This window comes from Myodes glareolus, chromosome 1 (genome assembly GCF_982192425.1).
Source record: "Myodes glareolus chromosome 1, mMyoGla1.1, whole genome shotgun sequence".
NCBI lineage: Eukaryota > Metazoa > Chordata > Mammalia > Rodentia > Cricetidae > Myodes > Myodes glareolus.
The window spans coordinates 97,524,139-97,550,416 of record NC_142026.1 but is presented as its reverse complement, the minus strand read 5'-3'; the positions used below and the strand labels follow the sequence as shown (position 1 = coordinate 97,550,416).

At 39.1% G+C, this 26,278-nt stretch overlaps 1 protein-coding gene across 1 annotated transcript in view; it reads right to left on the bottom strand.

Annotated features, from left to right (window-relative positions):
- The window catches only part of Slc35f1 (solute carrier family 35 member F1), a 422,660-nt gene that overhangs the window by 141,083 nt on the left and 255,299 nt on the right, over positions 1–26,278 (bottom strand). Inside the window, exon 2 of the mRNA XM_048425316.3 lies at positions 14,565–14,740. Within this exon, the coding sequence (XP_048281273.1) occupies positions 14,565–14,740 (176 nt within the window). The remainder of the gene's footprint in view (positions 1–14,564; positions 14,741–26,278) is intronic.

Here is a 26,278-nt window from a genome sequence, read left to right as displayed (position 1 = left end):
GGATTGATTCTAAGCATTTCAAATGAATTGTGCTCTGAACAATTAGGAAGGAGGAGGCCTGTGGGTGAATGGAGAAAAGACAGAATGAAAGACAGGGTCGAAGCGGAGGCATCCGTAGTGGCGTTTGGAGGCGATATGGAAAGGAAGCCCCTCTAATTTGGACTTGTGCATTCATAGGCATCCTTCCTTGTCAGTCTTCTCCTGCCTGCCAGTTTGGAGGTACAGAAGAAGGGAGATGACCTCTCCTCACCAAGTGTTATCCACACTGAGCAAACAGTACCTGACGAAAGAAAGCATTCCCCCCAAAGACTCGCCGAATAAATGAATAATGAAGGGAATAAAGAATGAGTATCCATAAGAATGAAGAAGAATGACTGAGCAGGTAAGAGAACTGAAATCTATATAGTAGAAATTTGAACGTGATATACTCAGTTGGAAACCTCTGGAAAGTTCTGTTTAAAGGAAACATAGACAGAACGAACACTAAAGAACACCCCTGGGGAGGGGTCACATTCTTGCCTTGTACACCAGGTTGACACTCAAGGGACACCACACTCAGGATGGGAACACATTAATCCCAGATTTTTCTCTCAGTTATCACAGCTCATCAGCATAACTTGAAGTCAAAACAGTAGAACCCCAGCGCTGTGGGTTCCTAAGTCTCCATATAGTAACTTACAATTTGAACTGTGCCAAGACTTTGCAATTCATGTCACTTACGTAAGCTATGCCCACACACCTCTTTATGAGAGGTTAGTGACCAAGTTCCTGGGCTTTATTTTTAGACATTCTTTGCTTGCTCCTGGATGGGTCTGCTTTACTTTTCTGCGAGTCTAACAAAAGTCTAAAATCAATAGCTGCCTTAAAGCTGTGCTATAATGGTTGTGAGTTTAACACTGCACAGCTGGAAGTTTCGACCTCAGCCACCAAAGGCAAAGCTGAAACGTGCTTGGAGGTAGAGGGAAAGCGGCTTGCTGCTTTTCCTAATGCGAAGTCGGGGTCTTGGCGCTAAGGGCATATACAGCATCAAAGGAGGTCAAAGGAGGCCATTGGGCAGCTGTGCTTTGAATCTGGGAGGGGCCAGTGACTGTTCCATTGAGTTTGTCTGTGATGTCCCCCTGTTCAACAGTGGCTATGCAACAGCTCTGTAATCCCTAATAACATGGTTTCCCCTCTTCTCGGAGGATGACAGAGGTGGCTATTTTCCTAGCTTTTTTAGCCCTAGTGCTTTGTGGTCTCCTAGGGCTTTTCACAGCTCTTTTTCATCTTGGATTCTTATATCATTTTTTCTTCCTTTCCACGCAGATGTTAGTTTTGAACTCTGAAGCAGAAAGAGTTATCTTACCCTGCCCATCCCCAAGAGACAGCAAAATAATTTTTTAAAAAAGAAAGAAAATGGGAGTATATGTCCAGAAGTCTTCAGAATGAGTTCACTGAAGAACAGTTCTGGTCCTTGGAGTAAGCCTGCGTTACTGCTTGCATATTTACTACTGTGGTATTCACTGAAATGACCCTAAATGAGATAGGCTCCTTGTTATTCCCGTTTGTTAAGGGGAATGTGGGATTTTGATTATAAAACAATGACCTGGCTCTCCATGCTGGAACCCACTGAGGATTTCATGGTGACAGGGTCATTTGAAAGCATCTGTAGTCCTTGTCCCAAGAGCTGGCCCTTTGTTGCCAGCATGCGGTCCCCTGGCTTTGACCAAATCACACTTCTTTTTCTTCAACTGCTCGAGCTGCCATGAGTCTTGGACAAGCGGGGAGGTTGATTCCCCAGCTGCTCTGGATCTGCTTCCATTTCTACATGATTATTTGTTGGCCACAATTCACAGATGCATTCCGTGTGTGGAGGCAGAAAAGGAAATGGTCCAGCTGATCTTCGCACATGCTTTAGCAGACATCAAGTGCTTGCAACTTTTCACTGAGCAAAACACAGTGATGTTGAATGGCTCTGTGAAGATGGCCAGAGAATGGAACCTGGATTTCCTTTCCTTTGTCCAAGATTTCTAACGACATTTCTCTGTCTGCCAAGGGAATGCGAATATTTTCTTTCGGTTTATGTCTATTCGAGTCAAGGTTAAAGCTACCTGGGAAGGGAAAGGCTAGATTAAAGATAGGAAACAGAGGAAATAAGAAGCAAGCACAGAGATCAGAGTGAGAGACAGGATGGAAAGGAGTTGTGCCTCTATTTCAAGGCACTACCCCAAAACTGAGAAGGTTGAGGCCATATATTTAAGGTCAGCCTAGATTTCAAAGGAAGCTCTACCTATCTACAAACAAACAAAAACGTCATGCCAATCTAGAGTCCTAAGGAAAGCTCTTTATAAAAATAAAGACCTCTAGTTCCTTCTATGACTGTCTTCCCAGTCTCATGAATCGTGCAGATTAACTCTCAGCTAAAAGACAAAGGTCACCTCTGTATCTTCTGAACAAAGATGCTGGCTGCCTGCTTTTCCCTTGACTTGATTGTCATAGGCAGAAAGACCCCATCTCTGAGCTGGTAGGGTGGTTGGAAAATGTACCTCTTTAGAAAGGTCACACACTTGTAAAACACATGAGTGACCTCCCCTTCACATGGGCCACCACAGTGGGAAGAGAACACCTGGACTCTTTCCTCTTGGATTCCTTTAAAAATCACACCAGTAGCAACTCTGACATTCAAGGTCACATGGAAGAGACCGTGCATGCAGGACTCCGGGCCAGAGTTTCCCTGGGGATTTTATTCAAATTAAAAGGTTTGTATATACAATTCAAACTGATGAAATGCTGGTCATGGTGATTCACGCCTATAACCTAGCATGTGGGAGGCTGAGGCCAGCTTGGGCTACTGAGTGAGACTTTGTCTCAAACTCAAACAAGAAACTAACACTTCAAACTGATAGGGAAGAACATTCATTATTTATTAAGTAAATTTATGTATGTGTCATAAATGCCTTCTGTTTACCTCACATCTATACCACACCGTATTTAGTTCGCATGAAACTCATAAGAAAATTCCCATTATTACTCCAATTTGTAAGTGAGGCAATACAGCCCTAAGGAGCTATAAACTCTGCAATGGCTCTTGAATTTTGATTTAATTGAACTCAGAAAGGTCTCAACCACAACTGTTAAAATAATATATTTTTTTAATTTTTAAATTATCAGCGTATCTATGTTTGTGTGTACCTATGAGTGTGAAGGCTCATGGAGATAAGAGACATTAGATCTCTAGAGATACTCAGGCAAGAAACTAAATCAACTCAGTGGATTGCACACCAAAAAAGTCATGAAAGGTTTCATAGGGAGAAGCAGCAGGATTGGAGAAGGGAATGGGAGGAAAAGACTAAAGTTTATTATATAAAGGATGCAACAATTTTCAAAGTGCATAGAAAAGGTTCACTCACGAGAAGCTAATGCAAACATTTCTCACCTAATAGTCTAATAAGAAGAATGGGCATATAGTGGCAATTTATGAAAAATCATAAATGGAATTGAACAAAAATATGATACTACTACTAATTAGAAAAACAATGCTTAATTTATGTTAAGGGAAAAGGTTTTTAATCAAATAATCAATGATGAACAATATAATATTTAATTCAGTCAAATGCACAAAAGGGTATTTGTCTTTACTATCAAATATAGAACTATTGCAATTTTTTCTAAGGAAAACATACTACAAGAAACCTTAGAGAAAAAAAAGACATTCTTATAAACAACTGATTAGGGAGGTAACAGTAAAATAAAGTGATGCCGGTGTTTTTGGAATTGTTAAGTAATAAAACAAAGCACGGCAAGAAGCAGCGTAAGTTCTGAACATTTTCATATTTGGGATTATTTTCCTTATGTTTTTCCTCGTATAGCTACTGACTTTGGCCTGCAGCAGAACCCCCATTCCAAATATTGCATTTAAATGTGTCTAGTTGAATGATTTTCCCCCAGCTCCTTGGAAGCCCCAAAAATAGAAACCAGTGAACAGGAACATTCACAAAGTGCACAGGCAGAGAATTCTGATCTGAAGATAATCACAATGCAATTCCAATCCTTGGAGGGGGAAAAATCATTTTCTCCTGCAGATCTCATGCAGCAGCTTGCAATAGTGCCTGCAAGAGTCCCAACTGCTGAGTCTTTGATTTAATGAAAACTTAGGGAAAGCAATTCAGCTCACTGCAGGGATGACTTTGTTCCTCCATTATGATTCTTTTTTAATGAGAAAGATGAGTGTAAGGATAAACTCTATTCCTCTGAATTTTTACACTAATTACATACAAAGCACTATTTTGGCAGAAGGGGACTTATCTGCTTCAGGCAATACAGTTATCATCTTGTAACCACCCTTCAATCTCCCACATGAACACTGGAGCTCCATGCCAGGAATGAGTATTGCTCTTCGCCAGCTCTCAGCATGGAAAGATGAATGCTTAAAGATTTCCCGAATTAACAGTCAACATGGACTCCAGATATAACAGGGAGACAATCCCTTCCTGCAAGCTTAGATGCTGTTTGGAATGAAGAAATCAAAGGGGTATTCATTAATGAGGTATTTAGCATGGGGAATGCAGAAGGATGGGATAAATGAAGTGCATGTGTGCATGTGTGTGTGTGTGTATGTGTGTGTATGTGTTTGTGTGAATTTATATGAGGATGTATTAAAAGAAGAATATGGTGTTGCATATTCTTCTCAGTTTCTTTCAATCTGAAAGTCATTTATTGATTCAATATTGAAGGCTTTGTGTACAGTACCCTGTATTTGTGACTGTATACTGCAGCATAAATATAATGCTTAATAATGAGTGCTATAGGATACTTTATTTGCTGCACATTTATCCTGCATGCATTGTATATGCACAGAATATGTGTATTTGGCACCATCTGATGCATAACTTGGAGCCTGATGGTCAAGTTCCTTGGTATTCTAGAAGGATGCCACAGTGAAGGAAGGCGCTTTCAAGGGCAGTTCCTGACATCAGTAAGTGACCTAAAGAGCAGTCACCTACCGGAAATTCAACAATATATTATTCCAGCCAGGCAACCACAGTGTCGGAATGGACTATTTTCTTTTTTCCATCAAATATAATAGAGACACAATAAATCTCATCTCTTTAAGTGTATGCTTTGAAGAGTCTAGACAAATGTCTATACTTATATAATGTCTATCACAAATGAGATACAGAGAACAATGCCATCGAGACAAAAGTTCTCGTGATGCCTTCTGCAGAATGCCCTCACTTTCAGTCTCTACCAACCATGAATCTACTTTCTGTCATTATTATTCTGCTCTGTCCAAATATGCAATTATCTGCTTGGAGTATAAATTTTGCATCTGGTTTCTTGCATGTAGCATAATGCTTTTAAAATTTTAAAATTGCTGAATGTATCAGTAGCTTATCCCTTTTTTATTAGGGAATGAGACTGGATTATATACATTTATTGCATTTTCCTATTATCTATTTGTTTATCTATTATTTTGTGTGTATGAGTGTGAGCACACGTGTGCTATGCTGTGTATATGAAGGGCAGAATATAATCTGAAGGAGTTGGTTTTCTGCTTTTACCAGGGACAGAACTCAAGTCATGAGGCCTGTGTGTCAAGTCTCTTTACCCTGATCTAACTCTTTGGCAACCACAGTCATCACCACCCCTCCTTGGTTTTTTTTGCCAAGGCATATCTCTATGTAGCTCTGACAAGCATGGTAATCATTTAGCCTAAAGTGGCCTGAAATTTTTGACAATCTTCTTGTTGTAGCCTCATGAATACCGGGATCATTGGTGTACACCAATACAAACAGCTTTCTCTCCCGTTCCATAAACTAGTGGGCATTCATTCCAGTTGTTTACAGGTTTTAAAGCGCATATAAACAAAGCAATATTTGCATACAGTTTTGTGTGTTAACATTATGTTTTAATTTTTCTTGGAAGAGAATTTCTGTTGGATCATATAGAAAGTACAAGTTTAACTTAATAATAATAATAATAACCCAAGCTGCATTTGAAAGTAGTGTGGCCAATTTTCACTTCCACCAGCATGACACAGGAGCTGTGTGCATTGACAGGCAGCTTTGCTAGTAGTGGATCTGACTCTTCTGTGTGATTTTTCTTTGTCAATTTCCTAACGTCATGTGTCTGCTTCCTCGACTGAAGCCTGTTTTGTCCTTCTCCACGGCAATGTTAAGTTTCTCTCAAGGAGCATCCACGAGGACTCATCTCAGAAACCCCTCAAGTGCAATTTTTCTATACTATAGTGACTGCAGCTCTCCAATCACACTTAAGAAGTAAAAATAAATGTGGCCTGACAAGGAGTAGGCATGGAAGTTCGCCAAGTAATTTCCCACAAGGGAGATTTTAAGAGAGCCCAATAAAAATCACCCCAGTAGTCTTAGGAAATTGATGGTGCTAGTTTCCCCATGGCTCCCAGGGGACGTATGATTCCATATTTACATTTGCCAAGTGCTCTCTTATCCTGCCAACCCTCTAGCAGTTCCTTCCCTTCAGTGCTTCAGTGAGGAACTGGGAACTGATGGTACATAGAGGGATCCTTGGTCTTCTGCTCTGAGGGAAACCAGATTTTGCTTTAATTAATTTTACTGCTTTGAGTTGGGATTTTGACTACCTGTGGTAAACAGTAAACACATTCCAATTTAGGCAAGGGCAGAGATTCTCAAATGAAGAATAGTACCACAACCCGAGAGAGAGGGAAAAGAGAGAGAAACACAGAGAGAGATAACCCCAGCATGATGCTATCAAGTTGTCAAGACTTCCTTATGAGCAAAAATCCTATTTTTTAAGATGAACTTCTACATTATTTTTTTCCTAACTGCATGACTATTTTAAGGCTTGCTTATGAATGTTATATTGCACTATTTGAGACTTATTTCATTGTCACACTCACACAAAGCAAGACATGATAGAAAATATGTGAAAGTCTATCTTCAAGAATGAGATGCTTATCAAATTGCTTTAGCTGGAAGATTGCTTTTCATTCAGAGTTGGAAGAGCTTAACGAGATTCTTTTCAATGACAAAGCAACCCTTGTAAGACCTGTCAGCAGGAATCCTGAAGGGTACTCCGGGGTCTGCACAGTGGCTAGCACTTCTGGTTCCATTCGTACTTCCATATCTTCTCCACGCCACGACTGAAGTAAGAACAAAAGCTCCCAATGCACACCTGTTTCTCCCTAAGTAGACTGCCTTTGCTTCACTTTCTTTATTTCCCTTAATTAAATACAAATACAAAAAAATAGTAATAAATAAAATGACGTCATCTGTTACATAGGAAGGCTGAATTATGTTACATAGGAAGTTCTGGCAAACAGTTAAAATTGGTAAGAGATGACTGTGGCAAAAAAAAAGAGTTGATTATATTTTCTTTCTAAGAAAAGTATCCCATGTCACCTTTAATTTTAAACGCTGGTCATATTTCTTGCTTCTGCCTGACAAAAGCAAGGAATCAATCTTAGTTGAACTCTAGCCTGTCCTTTGGTTGTACAGTATTTGCATTTTCTTTGTGTCTCTTGGTTTTTTCATTTCAGCTAGCATTATCTGAAATTATTTTTTAAAAGACAAAGGATGTAGAGAGGAGGTAGAGTCTTCGTGTATTTCTTAGGTGGATCATCAGGTCTGAAGCTTCACTTGCGTTCTTAGTTACAGTCTTAAGGTTCTTGCTTTCCAGGTTTTTTATGGGCACATTTCACATCCCAAATACTTCTTGGTTGAAGTAACAGTACATCCAATTTTACTTTAATTCTTCAAATGGACACATCAGAGCAAGCCACAGTTGTGAAGTTCACTTCTTTCTGTGGGATCTACCACTGGTGGGCTCTGCTAGGAACTGAAGTCAGATTCCCAGTTTCAGAACCAACTGGACAAAAGCATAGCTTCAGTCTTTCAGGCTACGATTAGAACTTGTTCAGCAAGATGCACTATTTTGGAAGACTACACAATCCACATTTTCCCAGGAATTAGTTAATGCCCAAGGGCAAGTTCATAACTACCTTTACTTGAGCCTACACTGGAACCTGCTACCTCCATGTCTTTTAGGCATTGATCTAGTGCAAATTTGAGAGGAAGAATTTATCCTAACCTTGCAGTCAGAATTTTGACAAGGTTACTTATAGTGATATCACCCTTAAATATTCTCAGAGGGTTTCAGATATGACAACCATAAGTTTTAGAAGCTGTATGAGTGCACTGACAGAGAGCTGTTTAAAACTAAGTAAATAAAATACAATCAGGAAACTGCTTGCTGTCAAGTGCTCTAAGGCATATGTGTATCATTAATATGGAGGCCCAACTGGATACTATTTGTGCTAGAAGAGATGGAATGGTCAGCACTTGATCCTACCTGCCGATTATGAGAGTACTGAGAAAGGAGAGCCTGGTTGTAAAAGACTCGCTTACATAGAGGTTCCTGAACACAGAGGTTATGTTTCCAGAACATCAAAATCACTCAGCATATACAAACTTAATGCAATTACTATGTTGATTTCCAGATGTTAGCTTAATACCCGCCTATTAAAACTCTAAAGATGAAATTTAAAACAAGCATTATGAGTAGACACCAAATACAGACACACAAGCAAGTTCAGTGCTCATCCAGGGAGAAGGGAAACTCTCCAGAGAGCTCTGCATTGTGGGAACTGACTCTCTCCTGGGAAGACAGGTTTTCCTCGGCCCATTTTAGTTTTTCCTTCTAAAGGGCCTCCAGGCTTCTGTCCTATCTTCACCCTCTTTGTTCCTCTTCCTTGTCCACACTGATGTTCCTCCCATAGTCTAGAAGACTCCTCTTCTCACTGCTAGGTCTCACTATACCTCAGGCCAGTTTTCTGTTTAGGGCTTTCAAATTCAAGCAACATGAATGTCTCCTTTTGTTGTAAAGCATCTCCCATCTCTCCTGTTGCCTCTTCTTAACTTCACAAGAAGAAGCAAGGGCCCCCTCCCCAATCCCAGTCTGTCACAGCGTCCACCTTTTCCTAGCTCCAGCGTCCACCTTTTCCTACCTCCTATCCTTGAGCAGTGTTCTTGGTTGTCTTACGTCTAAAATTTTGAATGATACTTATCTCCTTGGGTTGAAGGAGTAAAAAGAGATATCATACACACTGTTACAAAGATTCTGTAGATGGTGTTATTAATATTATTAATACTGAATCTTGTCATAAGTCAGTTTTCTAGTTTCTACTTATAATTGTTATAATCATTCTTTCTGATTTTTAATATGCTTATTTGTCATAGATAAAGCCTTTTACTAAATCTCTGGACTCTTAGAAAATAATATAGACAAGAACTCAAAGAGGAGAAATAATTTATGATTTCAAAATCAGTAATACTTAAAGATCACAAAAGATGAATTCACCATTTTTCGCATGAAAAATTTTTTCATCATTAGTCTATTGCAAAATTGTTCCCAATTTAATCCCATTATTCTTAATTATAATCCTTATACTGGGCTAAATAATACGATTCTTTTTAATGTTGATTCAAGCTCCCATCAAATGAAATTTTACATTCTTCTCCTATCTTTCCTTTGCTGATACATTCCCACAGTTCTCAGAAATGAGTTACTAATTGTATGCCTCCCCCACTGCCTCACTTCCTGGAGTCTTTTCCTGGCTTGAAGCACCATTCAAGAAACAGTAGGATAACTGTTGGGCAACACACTTATACCATTCAAATTCATCAGCTTCCAACTCACACAGAGGAAACATAGCTGAGATTTAGTGGCTGTAACTTTTGTAGGCTGACAGTTTTTTCTTAAAACTAGTTACAGCTATTGATATTAAAACAGAAAAAAAAATTAGAAACATCAACTTAGGGAAAGCAAACTAAATTATGTTCTAATGTATATTCAACAAATTGAAAAGGCAAGTGAGTACTAATGCAGTAATTTCTTGTGTGTGTGTGTGTGTGTGTAGGAGGTTATGTACGTGCTTGTGTGGGTGTGTTCACACATATATAGGTATGCATGCAAGTGTTTGTGTGTATGTGTGTGTAGGGGGTAATGTATGTGTTTGTATGGGGGTATTCACACACACGCACACGCCTATGTAGGCATACACGTGTATGTTTATGTAAATCCCAGAGATTAACATCAGGGACCATGCTCAATTACTCTCCAACGTAAGTTATGACACAGTGTTTTGCCGTATCTAAAGATAATTCTGCTCAGTCAGCTGTCCAGTGAGCTCCAGGGATTTGCCTCCCCAGTTGTGCTATTCAGATGTATGCTACTATGTCCAGAATTTGAGGGAGGTTCTGAGAATCTGAACTCAGGATCTCACACTTACAAAGCAGACCCTTTAGCAATTACACCACACCACCCCAGCTACCTTTGATCTATTGTCTTCTAAGATGAAGTCTGCTATTAGCTAAGTCAGTATAACTGAGCATTCTAGACAAAAATCCAAATAAAGACAAGTAAAAATGAAATATTGATTTTTTAATTGATTTTTATTGAGCTCTACATTTTTTTTGCTCCTCTCCCTGCCTCTCCCCTCCACTTCAATCCTCTCCCAAGGTCCCCATGCTCCCAATTCTCTCAGGAGATCGTGTCATTTTCTACTACCCATGTAGGTGATGCTTTTATAAAATTTTCAAAACAGGTCTTTTAAAACTGTTATAGTCCAGAAAATGGAAAGATCTCCCATGCTCTTGGATAGGTAGAATTAACATAGTAAAAATGGCAATATTACCAAAAGCAATCGACATATTCAAAGCAATGCCCATCAAAATCCCAGCAAATTCTTCACAGACCTTTAAAGAACAATACTCAACTTTATATGAAAAAGCAAAAAAACAGGACAGACAAAACAATCCTGTGCAATAAAGGAATTTCTGGAGGCATCACAATCCCTGAGTTTAAATTCTACTATAGAGCTACAGTACTGAAAACAGCCTGAACTGGTATAAAAACAGGCAGGAAAACCAATGGAACTGAACTGAAGACCCAGATATTAATCCACACACCTATGAACACTGAATCTTTGACAAAAAAAGCAAAAAATATAAATTGGAAAAAAGAAAGCATATTCAACAAATGGTACTGGCATAACTGGATAGCAACATGGAGAAGAATGAGAATAGATCCTTATCTATAACCATGGACTTACATAATGTAAGTCCAAATGGATCAAAGACCTCAACCTAAAGATAACCTCATAGAAGTGAAAGTGAGAAGTACCTTTGAATGCACTGACAAAGGAGACCACTTCTTAAATATAACACCAGAAGCACAAACACCAAGAGAAACAATTAATAAATGGGACCTCCTGAAACTGAGAAGCTTCTGTGAAGCAAAGGACATGGTCAACAAGACAAAACAACAGCCTACAGAATGGGAAAAGATCCTTCACCAACCTCACATCGGACAGAGGATTGATCTCCAAAATATACAAAGAACTCAAGAAATTGGTCATTAAAAGAACAAATAATCCAATTTTAAAAAAATGGGGTACAGACCTAAACAGAGTACTTTCAACAGATGAGTCTAAAATGGTTGAAAGACACTTAAGGAAATAATCAACAACCTTAGCCATTAGAGAAATGTAAATCAAAACAACTCTGAGATTACACCTGTCAGAATGACCAAGATCAAAAGCATTGGTAATAGCTTATGCTGGAGAAGATGTAGAATAAAGGGAACACTCCTCCATTGCTGGTGGGAGTGCAAACTGGTATAGCCCCTTTGGATATCAGTATGGCAATTTCTCAGAAAATTAGAAAACAACCTACCTCAAGACCCAGCAATACCACTTTCAGGTGTATACCCAAAGGATGTTCAATCATACCATAAGGGCATGTGCTCAACTATGTTCATAGCAGCGTTATTTGTTATAGCCAAAACATGGAAACAGTGTTCCAATATGTGTCTCTGTGGAAACAGTGTTCCAATATGTGTCTCTGTCTCTATCTCCATCCATCGCCAGATGAAGGTTCTATGGTGATACGCAAAATATTCATCAGTATGGTTATGGGCCAAGGCCATTTCAGGCACCCTCTCCTCTGCTGCCCAGGGAAGAATCTGGGGACCTCTCCTTGGGCCTGAGAACCCCTCCAGAAACAAGTCTCTTTCCAACCCTAAAATGGCTCCCTTAGTTGAGATATATACTTGCCTGCTCCCATATCCATCCTTCCTCCCCCCATCTCATTCCCCCACACCATCCCCAATCCTCCCCCTCTCCCTTCTCTCTAACCATCTCCCCTTACTTCCACCCCCCACCCCGTGCACCCAAGTTTGCCTTGAAATCTTGACTACTTCCTATATCCAGGAGGATAACTATATGATTTTCTTCAGGTTCACCTTCTTATTTAGCTTCTCTAGGATCTCGAATTATAGGCTCAAAGACCTTTAACTATGGCTAGAATCTACTTATGAGTGAATACATCCCATATTCCTCTTTTTGGGTCTGGGTTACCTCACTCAGTAAAGCGTTTTCTATTTCCATCCATTTGCATGCAAAATTCAAGATGTCATTGTTTTTTACCGCTGAGTAGAACTCTAATGTGTATTATGTTCCACACCTTTTTTTTAACCATTCTTCTATTGAGGGGCACCTAGGTTGTTTCCATGTTCTTGCTATTACAACTCCCTAGATCCAAATGAGAAGCAGAAGGAGGGAAAACGTGAGCAAGCTAGGCAGGACCAGAGGGAACCTTCATCCGACGATGGATGGCGATACAGGCGGAGACCCACATTGGAGCACCGGACTGAGCCCCCCAAGGTCCAAATGAGGAGCAGAAGGAGGGAGAACATGAAAAAGGAAATCAGGACTGCGAGGGGTGCATTCACCCACTGATACAAGGGGACTGATCGAATGAGAGCCCACCAAGGCCAGCTGGACTGGGACTGAACGAGCATGTGATCAAACCGGATTCTCTGAATGTGGCTGACATGGGGGCTGACTGAGAAGCCATTGACAATGGCACTGGGTCTTGTTTCGTCTGCATGTACTGGCTGTTTGGGATCCTAGTCTATTTGGATGCTCACCTTCCTAGGCCTGGAGGGAGGGGGGAGGAACTTGAACTTCCCACAGGGCAGGAAACCCTGACTGCTCTTTGGACTGGAGAGGGAGGAGGAGAGGGAGTAGTGGGGGAGGGAGTGGGAGGAATGGGAGGGTATGGAGAGGAGGGGAGGAAGTGGAAATTTTTATAAACAAACAAATAAAAAAAGAAGAAGAAAACAAAAATTAAGTAAATAAATAAAAATAAAATAAAATAAATAATAATAAAAAAACAAAACATGGAAATAACCTAAATGCCTCTTGACCTAAGAAAGGATAAGAAAAATGTACATTTCCACAATGCAATACTACACAGTGGAAAAAATAACATCTTTAAATTTGTAGGCAAATGGATGGATCTAGAAAATATATTGAATGAGGTAACCCAGACTCAGAAAGACAAATATAATATGTACTCACTAATAAGTGGCTTTAAGACGTAAAGCAAAGAAAAAACAGACTACAATCCACAATCCCAGAGAACCTAGACAACAATGAGGACACTAAGAGAGACATGCATGGATCTAGTCTACATGGGAAGTAGAAAAAGACAAGATCTCCTAAGTAAATTTGGAGCATGGGGACCATGGAAGAGGGTAAAAGGAGAGGGGTGAGGAAGGGAGGGGAGCAGAGAAAATTATATAGCTCAATAAATACAATTAAAAAGAAGAGGCAAATCAATTGCACAAAATTTGGATATTGAAAATTCATGTTACTGTCATTGCAGACAGATTCTTCTCTTATATATGTTTCTGAGATTAAAGATTGCAATCTCCAAAAAATTCCTAATGTATTTAGCGATATACATGCTGTCGTTTGTTATTAAAGTTTATGATTACTTTCAAACCTATTAGTGATTATTCTTCAATGGACCCTTTTCAACAACTACAATTAAGGGGAAAATTTTGGCTTTTTGTGGAACTGTCAGTAAAAGGATTTTGTCAAGTTAGATAGTATGCTCATAGTGCTCTGAACGCCCTTTAGGATGCGCCCCCTCCCAGGTAATTTTTATTAGACCTACTCTTTTAAAAGGTATTTTTTTTTATATTGACTCTTGGAAAACTTGTTTTTATTGCCTTATTATTTTAAGTATAAAATAGGACCACACTTGGCCATTTTTGAGAATTTTCTTTTCTTTTATTCCTCTTGCATTATTACACAAGTTGTTTTTATTAGTATTTATATGACTTTCCTAGAGAACATATATTTGTCTTCAGTTCCCTTAGACAGCTCAGGACTAGCATCTTTAGGAGAGTTGCACTGGGCCCGATCCAGGTTTTAGACGCTACTCTACTTAGATTCATTGAGAGGAACAAAAGCCTTAAAAGGAATTCAAATTGTGAGTAACTGTACTTTTCTTCAACACATATATCCTTTTTTTTCTTTTTTTGCTGAATTTACACAATGTATGCTTCTTTGAGATATATCCCCTCATTTTCTTTGCAGTGTTACTACAAAATGACAAAATGAGCTCTGGGGATATGAGTCATCTCACTGGTGCTACCAGTGATGAAATGATACCTCGTCTAGGCTCATGTTCTTCTACATGGCCGTAAAAGTCCTTTTCCGGGGCTCAGGGACAGCTTACCTTGTCTGACAGCTAGGGTGGTGGTATAGACCAAGAAGAGGAGGATGTAGTTGAGGAAGCTCTGGAAGACTGGGGTGTTGGCATGAAAATCTTCTGCCAGGTACTTGCTGGTCAAGCTGATTCCACAAACAAGAAGGGATAACACTTGGCCCAAAGCCACAGAGATTAGCATTTCCCTGAGAAATGAAGAGAAATACAGCGGTGTCAGCAGGAAGTCCGTGCAAACAGCAGTAGTTAATTCCATCGATAATTCATAGCAGGCACTGAGTTAAGGGCAGTGAATACTATCTATTGTAACCATTGAAGCGATGCTTGGGGAACTGTGCAGTTATTACTGAGGCTTTGTAGAAATGGAAACTAATGCTTATCATGCTTCATTAATCTGCCCACAGAACACATAATGAGGATAAAGCAAAACCTGGTTATGAGATCGAGCCTCTTCATGGGAACCTGGCTCCATACCAATCACCGTACTCCAGAGGCTGTTGTGCTTTACACACGACTGTGCATTGGTGATGCTGGGAGCACACCCAGCCCTGGCAAACAGGAAGCATATCCCAATATCATCTGTGTGTACAATAAAACAATAAAGAAAGATCCTCTGCTTTACAGATCAACTCCAGACTCAAGAAACTCCTGGATGGAATGATAAAACAAGCCTCTGGAAATCCAGAAGGACCACCTCTCGCTTCCTCCTAGCCTCCAGAACTCTGCCCCAAGAAGCTTTAATACGCATTGGGTCCTTATCCCTTGCTTTTCAAGTTACAACTGCCTGTATATTAAAACTATTATTCCTGAAATAGACTCAGGACTGCAGTAGCATAATAATTATGCAAATATTTTCATTGCCGTTTTCATAGGCAATGCTCTTGTAGACTTCTGAAGTGGGGACTGGAGGCAAGAGTCAGAGTGTTCAGTTTCCATGGAAATGAAATGCCCACACAAGCTTTGTAGTCATCACACACACACACACACACACACACACACACACACACACACACACACACACACACACGAAAATCCTCTGGAAGTAGGAGGCAGACTTCTCTGAAAGTCTCTTTGGATCTTTTTGGTTTATTTGTGGAAGCAGCAGTATAATATAAGAAAGCAGTAGTATAAACACAAAGACTATGGCAAACACAGGTCGATTTTTGTTTTGTTTTGTCTTCTGGGTCTATTTCTCCTTTTTTTGGAAGCTGAGGTTGATCTTGCCTTGCTTTGAACACTCGAGTTCAGAGGCAATGCAGCCACGGGCCTGCTGGGCCTAGCCTTTGAGAAGTTTGGCAGCAGTTTATGTTCTCCTCTGAGGAGACAGCTTCCCAGTAAGATGCCTGAGGTGTCCTGCTGAATACTGAGAGGCACCTGGGAAATAAGGGGAGAAATCCAGGCAGCCTCTGTGTCAAAAAGAATGGGGGTTTGGCCATCTCCTGCCACCAACATACTAAGCCAGCCTATACAAAGGAGAAGAGAGGAGCCATCCCTAGAGACTGCTGCTCAAAGAAGAGAGTTATGAGAAAAGCAAAATGGTGTTGCTCTGGGGCACGTGGCTTTCCAAGGGTTATATGGCAACTGGAATGACGTTGTTAATGTTCTCTTTCCAGTGGCCTCTGGGCCATTAACGCCCGCTTCTCCAATCTCACGGCATTCCTCCATGAAGCCAGAGTTCCCGACTCTTGGAGCTACTTATATTTCAGCAGTGAACAGTGATCTTCTTCTCTCACAGTCCTTTACAGTTATCATTTGCGGAATGTACACCATGCCTTCTCCAGCCTAGTCATTCTCTCAACATTTGGCTCTTTTGCCACTTGTTTTGCGAGGCCTTACTGCTCTCTTTTCCTCCGGACACATCTCTTTTATTACTTTTCTCTCATTACGTTGTAGTTACCGCTTGCTTGTTTGTTCGGCATCTTTTGCCTTCATCTGACTATGTTTTTTTTTTTTTTATGTTTCCTGTATCTATAGTTAGAGGATTGGGAAATGGAAGGATTAAAAGACATGCGAGACAAAGTATAATTAGAGCTGACTATACAGGAATATCAGGGCTTTTTAAAAATTATTAATTTATTGATTGATTGATAGATAGATTGATTGATTTTTTTTATTGAGAGCTACATTTTTCTCTGCTCCCCTCCCTGGGAGCAGAGCTTTTGTTTCTTAAAGATCAACTGAGTTGAGGATGTCGGGTATGGTAGATCACTTACTTAGCATGGGCAAGGTCCTGAGCTGAGCTCTCAAAGCTACAAAAGAAACAATAAACCCCTCTCCTTCACCAATGGAAAAAAAGAAAAGAACTCAAATAAACATTTGTAAATATAATTTTTTAAAAATTAGGAGATGAAGTAATAGGCTTAATTATGATACCACAATACACACTTTGTTTGTCTTGGCCCTCCTCCCTGCTCTGCTCCTCCATGTCCCTGCTCCCCACACTCCCTCCTCCAACACATTTTGTTTTCATGCCGCATGTGCTTCATCCGTCTTCTCCTCCCAGCCCCAATCCTTTCTTAGGAGCCCCCAACAGCCCCTTTTCTAGCTTCATAATCTGCAGCCCCCCCAAACAATTTATAAGCATATAACTTTAAAATCTAGGATCTGCACGTGAGAGAAATGGAATGCCTGTCTTACAATGTCTGAGATACTTGGATTAATAGACTACTTTCCAATTCCATCCATTTCACTGTAAGTGTTCTGATTTTATTCCTATTCACGTACAATAGTTTCTTACCTATTTGTCTGTTGATGGACATCTAGGCTTGTTCCATTTCTTAGCTATTGTATATAGAGCAATAGTGAATATGGATGTGCAAATATCTGTGTGGTAGGAGTTCTCTAGGTGTATACACATGAGTGTTATAGCTGAGTTAGACAGCGATTCTATTCTTTTTTGTTGTTTTTGGGAGTTGTCTGCTCTGATTTCTGCAGTGATGGTACTTGTTCACATTTGCCCCAGCAGTGAAAAGGGATTTCTCTTTCCCCATATTCTCACCAGAACTTGGTAGTTTTCTGGATGTTGGTCACTCTGACAGTGGTTGAGATGGAATCTCAAAGCTGTAATACTTTGTATTTTCCAGATGGCGAGGGAGTTTAACACCTTTTTAAACCTTTCAATGACTGATTGTGCTGCTGCAGCTGTTTCAGCTGCCTCCTCCTCTTCCTCCTCCTTCTCTTGTGTCTCTTCTACTTCATCCTCTTCTTTCTTCTTTTGCCTCCTCTTCCTGTTGTTTCTTCTTTGAGAGAGCTTATCTCAGGAAGGCCTCAGACCCATTATGCTGTCAGGTATGACCTTTAATTTCTGATCCTCCTGAATTTAGGTATACTAACATAACATATCAAGATTTTGTTTGTTTGTTTCTGCAGTGCTGAGAGTCGCACTTGCTGTATCATGCAAACTCAACAAACGCTCTTCCAAATGAGCTGCATCCTAGCTTTCTATTTAATTTTTAGAGAACATTTCATTTAGTTCCTTGCTTCATTTATTGATTGGAATTTTTTTTAGCAGTTCTTTATTATTTTAGGTGTCAGCCCCTGTCTGAAGTATTGCTGTTAAAGATTTTCTTACATTCAGAAGCCTGTCTCTTTATTCTGTTAATAGTTTCCTTTGTTGTATGAAATCATTTTAATTTCATGTAATTTTACCTGTCAATACATGGCTTGGGAACCTAGGGTCCAGAGAGTTTCTTAGGTGAGATCATTAATTGTCACTACATGGGTAGAAAGTGGTGAGAAATCAAAGATGATGACTTTGAAGGTGTTTGATCTAATCACCAGGTAGTACGACACTAATCATAGTAGATAAATAGTTAATTTGCAGTAGAGTGGTAGTAATCTTATGATTGACCATTCCTCCTAATTTGTCTAATAATGTCAACACTAAAGTGGAAGAGATATAGACAAAGTTACAGCTAGTGTATTAAATGGATGTTTCTGTTGCTGAGTATGCTCTAGAAAGTGCATCATATGGAGTATACTTTCTTGGTGGAGAAGGCTAAAACAATACATGACCTACTTAAATTATAACAATCATGTTTAAAACCTTGGTAGCATCATAAATCAAGCCACACATTTTAACAGAATACTTACACAAGGAAATAGAATCGTAATCTATCACGTGACTGCATATAACTTCTTATAAAATAGCCTTCTATACACTGTATTAAAACATGTAAAATGAGTAAGATATAGTCTGTCACTGAGAGTCCATTAAAATCAAACTTTTGACACTGGATTTCCAAGAAACTTAGTTAAAAAAATTAAAAAAAAATTCATATTTTAAAAGCACTGGGATTATTTTATACTATTTTTCTTTAATCCTCAGAGAATCTTACACAGCAAATGTTGCTATTGTGTCTTTTGATAAATAAGGACCTAAGCCACAGAGAGGCAAAGCACCAGCCCAAGGTCAAAGAGATACCCATTTTGAATTTAGATCCTGGAAAGACATTAGGTAGAAGCTAGGTGATATGATTCCTAAACCTAACTTCTGAATTACTATGCAGGGCTACCATTAGCTACCCAAAATATTCTCTGTTCTCAGAGAATGTGTGGAGCACAGACTCATCCAGCAGACTGGTTTTCAGAATCATACTGGAAACAGGAAACAAACACAAAAGCCACAGCTAGTCAGACTGACTTTCAACAGCTTTTCCACCAAGGTACCTGCAATGTGTGACTCTCAACAAGAGGTCAACACAATCCTGCCCTTGTTTCCTTACCAGAACAAGGCTGAAGACCCACCGTGTTGAGCTAAGCTTTTAATTAACAGTCATGTCTTTCAGTCTTGATGCTGTGATTGGATTGAGAATACAAACTATAATTTTATAGGGCATGCTAAGAAACATGATGTGGATCAGGAAAAAGTGCAAGGAATATCTTACCAGATCATCTCATGAGTCCTTTCTTGATTCAAGGAGCTAGATATCACCTACATGCTTGAATGACTTATTAGAGACATCAAAATAAAGTGAATATAACCCCCCCAAAAAAAAAACCCAACTGCTGGTATCCTACTAAGTCCAGCCTCTGCTCTGCCATTTTGCTTCCATCAAACTCTTTGCTCTCCACTGGCACAGGATGAATGCATATGGTGACATGTCACACGGAAATCTGTCTTTTCCAACACAAAGGATCCCCTGAGTTGGTTTCTGTCATTCTAAGCCTTTCATGTTTTTCTCTTGAGTACCCTTGCTCTGCAGGTCATTTACATAACTCTTCAAGACCTGAACAAACAAAGTTGCCTTGAAAGTCTCTCATTGGCCATTCCTGATCCCCAAGGCAGAGTCAAGTGTCTTCAGGCGAGTGTTCCTATTTCTACTTATGTTGGTTGTATTGTATAGCTCATGAGCTCCCAAGAAGAAAGGGATGAACGGCCTCTAACAATTCCCATATTGTTCCTAAAGTCTAATGACTGCTAGACAGAAGAAAACAAGTACTCAACAAGGAATGACAGAGCTAGGGTCTGTGTATGGGAAGGGCAGAGCATTGGAAGACTGGCATGGTGACGTCTTATCCTCGCTAGAAAATTTACCAGAATGAGACAGAAAACATCCTTGTTTTTACTGTAACCCATCTGCCAGTTAGAAACTGAGACTAATAAGCTATTTTCTACTGCATTTCTGAGCAAGCCCAGAAAGGTGCTATCTTGCAAAAAAAAAAATGCCAAAATTGGTGCTGGGTGAAATTTTGCACAGCAGGCTCTTGGTTATTCATATAGTACATAGAATAGCACAGCAGATGCATTCCAACGGAAGATTCATAGTTCCTATAATTTTAGTAGCAGAAATGGAGAGGAGGCTATGATACACATTTTCATTGTCTTTGTTTGTGCATTTAAAAGGACATCTCATCCACTTTAAATTCAGACGAACTAGACAATGAAAAATGCATGAGTCTCAGCAAAAATGGTGCTGCTGGGAGCTGAATACCTGTTAGGACAGAGCTTGTACTCATAAATACTGACATGTCCATTATCAGCAGCACTGTGCTGTGTTAAAGAAACAGAATTTAGGATTGGGGGGGATATGCTTCTGTTACAAATTAAGCATTCTAAACAATAGGATTAAAGATAAAGCATAAATTGTATCCTGTGTCTTTTTTCTAATCACATAAATATAATCTTTTTAAAAGGTACAGAGAATGTCAGCGCAACATTATATAATTATATCGCTCTGTAATTTTTGCCATGAGAGTGGAACAATTATGCCATCATCTTGAATTAGAGCAAATCAACCTTCCTGTGGAGGTATCTTCATTCTGATAACGAGTCTCAGGCAGGCCTCAAGAGATGTGTGTTAGTACAAGCATTCAGATATGCAAATATAAAGAATATTTAAGTATATGTGTTTGTGTAAAAACGATGCCACTTGAATGTGGGAGAAACATTTTCTACTGTTTTTTGGTAAGATTTGTGTTGGTAGATCATTGACTCTGAGAATCTCTGTGCTAAGTAGGTTTTGACTATATTCAAGATTAGTCAAGTTATATAAGGTAATTATTAGGCCAAGAAAAAATGCTGAGAGGTTTAACACTGACTGGGGTTTCTTCTTTTCAAATCTTAATTCCTGAGCTTGATCCATTCACTGGCTCTGTGGTATCATTTTGAATTGTATTTGCCATTAGCTAGAAGAAATCAAGTAAGGCACCAGAAGGCCCTCCTGTCATCTATCTATGATGTCCACAGTACAGGAGATATTTAAATGTCAGCATGACAAGACAAGTCACAGATGCTCACGGATGCTTCATGCATTGTGTCCACTGAAAAGAAGAGAAAGTGTCAAGGAGAGAGCTGGAACTTTCTGGGCCTGTCAGCTCCACTTTACATGTAAGCACCATAGTTTTGACTATCTCCCACGTTGCACTTGGGCTGCTCCATGTAAAATAAGGATATATGAACGACCTGTGTGTATGATATCTTTTCTACAACTGTCAGATTTCTTTTGGTTTTCACTTACCTAAAGATTGACCACTCAATCCAGCTCTGGTGGTATCTACAGTGAACATCTCTACATAGACTACACTCAGTGTTATGAGGGCCCAACGCAGTGACCCTTGCTGCGGGAGCTCCTTCCGCTCCTTCAGCCAATCACCGCTGAGTTACCAGCCCATTGGGGTGTGGCCTCTCTCTCTTTAAAAAAAGCAGCAGCTGTCCGCCACTCCCCCTTTTGCTTCCAGCTCTGCTTCCGGCTCCTAGACTCCTTTCCTGTTCACGCGGAGGGGCTGTTGTCTGGGACGGTAATCTGTAAGTTTTTTCCCCTTTGAATAAATAACCATTCTATTAATCATAATTCCAAACTGGTGTGGGATTGTCTGTGACCAACGCCTTCAGGCCCTGAGCCTCAGGCTCCTCCTGTGTACCTTATGCCTTCTTCCCCTGCAGGTGCTCAGCTTGCAGGGAGGGCTGGGCCTCTGTGGCAACCTGTTTGCTATGCACTAGTGAATAAGCAGACAGCAAAAAGGAACTGGTGCATTTAAACAATGCCATAGTCTTCCTTCTTCATACATGCTATGTGGACTCTCTGGAGATGGCTACATCTTAAGGTTCTCAAAGGTTTATTTTACCCTTTATTGTGTTTCATTACTGTTCTATGCAAATTCACTGTTAATAATCAAGCCATACGCACACCACTGCCTGCTTTCTGGAGGAACTTAGTTAGGATAAACTAATAAGCTTTACATTTTCTTCTCCATATTCCCGTCTTTTAAAAAGGTACCAGTATGTATATACCAACCATTGATATTTATATCTTTAACGCTAAAATAATCAGGCCACTGAATAAATCCTTTGGTGGCTGCTGGGTTACAATAAATATCTATGACTTTATTATTTGCTAGTTTTGCTGTGATTTATGGAAAAATAGACAAGTCAGTAAATTTATCAAGGCCCACTGGATACAGATTGGGAGGAATGAATCTATTGCTCTATCTCCAGATGTTTAGAGAGGCAAATAAACATGTAAGACAGAGAACAGAAAGTACTTATGGACTCAAGAAAATCTATCAAGTAAATCTCAAAACATGCCAGAAGTTATTAGTATAATTTTAGTGTTTAAAATTGGTTGAGCATTTTTATGGAGAGCAAATATTAGAGACTTTTTTTCTTATTGTAAAGGCTTGGTTTGGCTCTGGGAAGTTGGAACATCATTGCAAAGAGAGGAATGCCATCCTTGCTTAAAGGTAGAGACAGACACAAAATCTCTTGGCTGGCCAATACAAAGTTGTCATAAGAGAAGATATGTATATAAACAATTAGGTGATAAGGAATTCAAAAGTGGCATAGACAGACTTTTGGTTTGGTGACATAGACAGACTTTGAATTTGGCAGAAATTATACATTTCTGAAGAAGAAACATGAACTATAATATAAAACTTCAGCTATAATGTTCCCACATTTCTCCACTCCTTTTATTTATCAATGCCCAAATATCATTTTGCCATAGTTAACACAGAATCAACAAAAGGCAATGTTGAGATATGATATATGGCTATGTAAATGAACTATCTTCACTAATGGCATCAACACAGTAGTGTACCAGCTCTGGATGACCCGTGATGGGACATCTGTCCTTTACCAAAACATAGCAAAGGTAGGCAGTGCTTTGTCTCTTGTCTCTCTAAATATTTGCATGGCTTAATGCATTTTTCAGTACTTTTTGGCTAATGGAAAAACATATTTTAATGTTGTTATCATAGTTTCTTTTGGATATTATTTTATTGTTTTGTTTGCACATTATAGTTATCTTTATAATGATAAGAAGAGATCACCCCAATGCTGTTTTTATTATATATTACTATGTAAAATACCAATAGAATAATACCAATAAAATCTAATTAAGCAACCATAGTTACATTTAATGGAAAAAATGTAAAGTAATGGATCAGAATACTTTAAACACTCCCCCCAAAATTATACAGTTTATCTTTATTTTATAGTTGCTTAACAAATTTTTGAGACCGACTTTCACACTATAGTCCAGGCTCACCTAGAATTCATAAGAGACCAACCTGGCATCAAACTCAGCTGCAATCTCCCAACTGAGGGAATTAGAGGTATGTGTTATCATGCATGGGTTATTTGTCTGTGTTTTTGTTTTGTTGTTGTTGTTTTAAGTTTTGAATCATTACCTAATATTGTAGGAAATATTTCAAGCTAATCTATACACTGAAAGCTAAGCTCATCAATAATAAAAGAAGAGAGGTGAATCTACAGAAGTGTCTTGCTGACAATTAATATTTTAATTTTAATTAACATTTTAAAATGAAAATATAATTAACACTTTTTTATAAAAGATTAGATTTACTTTTCTTCTTTTACTTTATAATGTAGCTCACAGCTCATACAGAGAGTTGGTATTAAGAAGAGAAATGCCAACTGTATATTTTATTGTTTTTTATTTGTTTGTTTGTTTTGAGACAAAATTTCTCTGTGTAATGGCATGACTGTCCTGAAATTTATCCTGGAGACCTCAAAGTCACAGAGATCTACCTGCCTTTGCCTTCCAAGTACTTGAATCAAAGTTGTGTGCCACCACACCTGGCTTATTTTTTATTGTTTTTGTAATTTGACTCAGGGATTATTCTTAAGTCAAAATTTCTCCTCACAAAATTCAGTTACTGAAAAAATACAATCATTTATCTCACCAGTTAGTCTACATGAGGAGAGTAGATTTCCTTCTGAAGCAGAGCATCTGTTCTTGTGTCAAAGAATCACATAAACCTTAAAAGAGTTAACAACTTTGTGTTAAATTATTCCCTTTGTAAAAATGTTTAGGATAGACAAATACACAAAGATAGGAAACAGATAGATGTTTGCTTAGGGATGAATGGAAATGGAGGTGACAACTTGTAGATAATACGTATTTTTCAGTAATAAAAATGCTTTAAAATGAATGTGATGGTTATTGTACATTTCTGTGCACTGTATGCCCCAATACTAAAAAATACTGAACTGTACAACCTATGTGTATGGACTCATATATCAGAAGTGATATATATGTCTATGAATCTGTCATTAAAGAGAACGAGTAATGGAAGGGAGAGAAATGACCTAAAGGGAAAATTATCTGAGCGGAGAAATGGGAAGAATGGGGGGGTTAATTAAGAAAGAATAGAAAAATAAATACAGAAGAAGGAAGTAAGACCACAAAAATTACAGTAAGGATAATTGAAAAGTCTTAAGGAGTTATACCATTAACTATCTACATAAAAATACCTATAATTCATTTAAGTCAGTATATAATTATGCATACATAGTTCACATGAAATTTTACTATCTGGGATGACAATACACCACCTCATACCCCAAGAGCAGACCATCTAACAAAATTCCCAACACCAGGCATGAGACTATGTCTTTTAAGTTGTTGGTCAGGGTTGTACAAGAGACATTCAAAATATTATAAGTTGTAGTAAAAGGCCACTTGTTTGTTCCTGGGTGCTCAGCTCTGAACTAATCACACAGAAACTGTATTATTTGCAATACTGTTTTGCCAATAGCTTAAACGTATTTCTGGCTAACTTATATCTTAAATTAACTTATCTCCATTAATCTACGTATCGCCACGAGGCTGTGGCTTACCAGGTAAAGTTTGTGTCTGTCTCCAGAGGGGCTACATGACTTCTCTCTGACTCTGCCTTCTTTCTCCCAGTATTCAGTTTAAGTTTCCCTGCCTAGCTCTACTCTATCCTATCAGGCCAACCCAGTTTTTCTTTACTCATTAACCAATAAAAGCAACACATAGACAGAAGGAGCTCCCACACCAATAGGCTATTGTTATTGCTCTATTGTTTTGCACCCCACCTCCAGAGGTGAAAAGTAAGTTCCTATTGCTGAAAACCCATGTACTTTGGACACAGAGTCAAGAGACAGCCCAGGATCTGACCTGAAAGTTTCCTCCCTGAGGACTAGCTCTCATGGTACAAGAAAGTGTTAAATAAACTTCTAACAGAGGGAAACAACCAATAGTCCTACCAGCTGTCACACCTAAAATCCATAACAATGACCAACATGGCATGATAACCCAAGGTTGCAATAGTGGCACACATATCATTTTTGTAACCAACAGTTCTCTAATTGAATTTCAGACCCACTCCACAAGAGGGAAGTCATACCTGGTACTGGGAATCCCCCATTAAGGAAATTTCTCTTTGCAACATATGGAGACCATTTCTAAAAATCACAATTGATCAGCATGCAGAGTTATGAACCCAATTCCAGCTGATGATATCTACAACAAAACTCCTGCACCTAAGACTAGGAATCATTCTCAAAGAGGGGGCAGAAAGATTGTGAAAGCCAGAGAAACAAGAAGTTTGCCGTGAGAGTGTGTTTCCTAGAAATGGCAGAAGTGCTACACCCATGAAGTCTCACTAGCATGGCTGCCTAAGTATGACCTGAAAAAAGACAATACCAGTAGTCATGCCAGTGCGGGTGGGGGAAAGCTCTGGAGGCATTAACCCTAGAAAAAGAACTATAGGAAACTAAGAAATGCCGAGAATAGAGTAAAAGTCTTCCCTAGGGAAGAGCACACCAATTGGTTAGTCAATCCAGTTGGTTTTCCAATAGCAAATGGTCAGCCCTGAAAGTATATACTTGTAAGTAACATTATATGGACTGAACAGGTTGTATTTATATATTTAGGAATATATGTATGTATACACGCATTGAGAACACAGGCATGAATGGTGTGTGTACGAGTGTAACAATGGAAAAAATAAGTAAT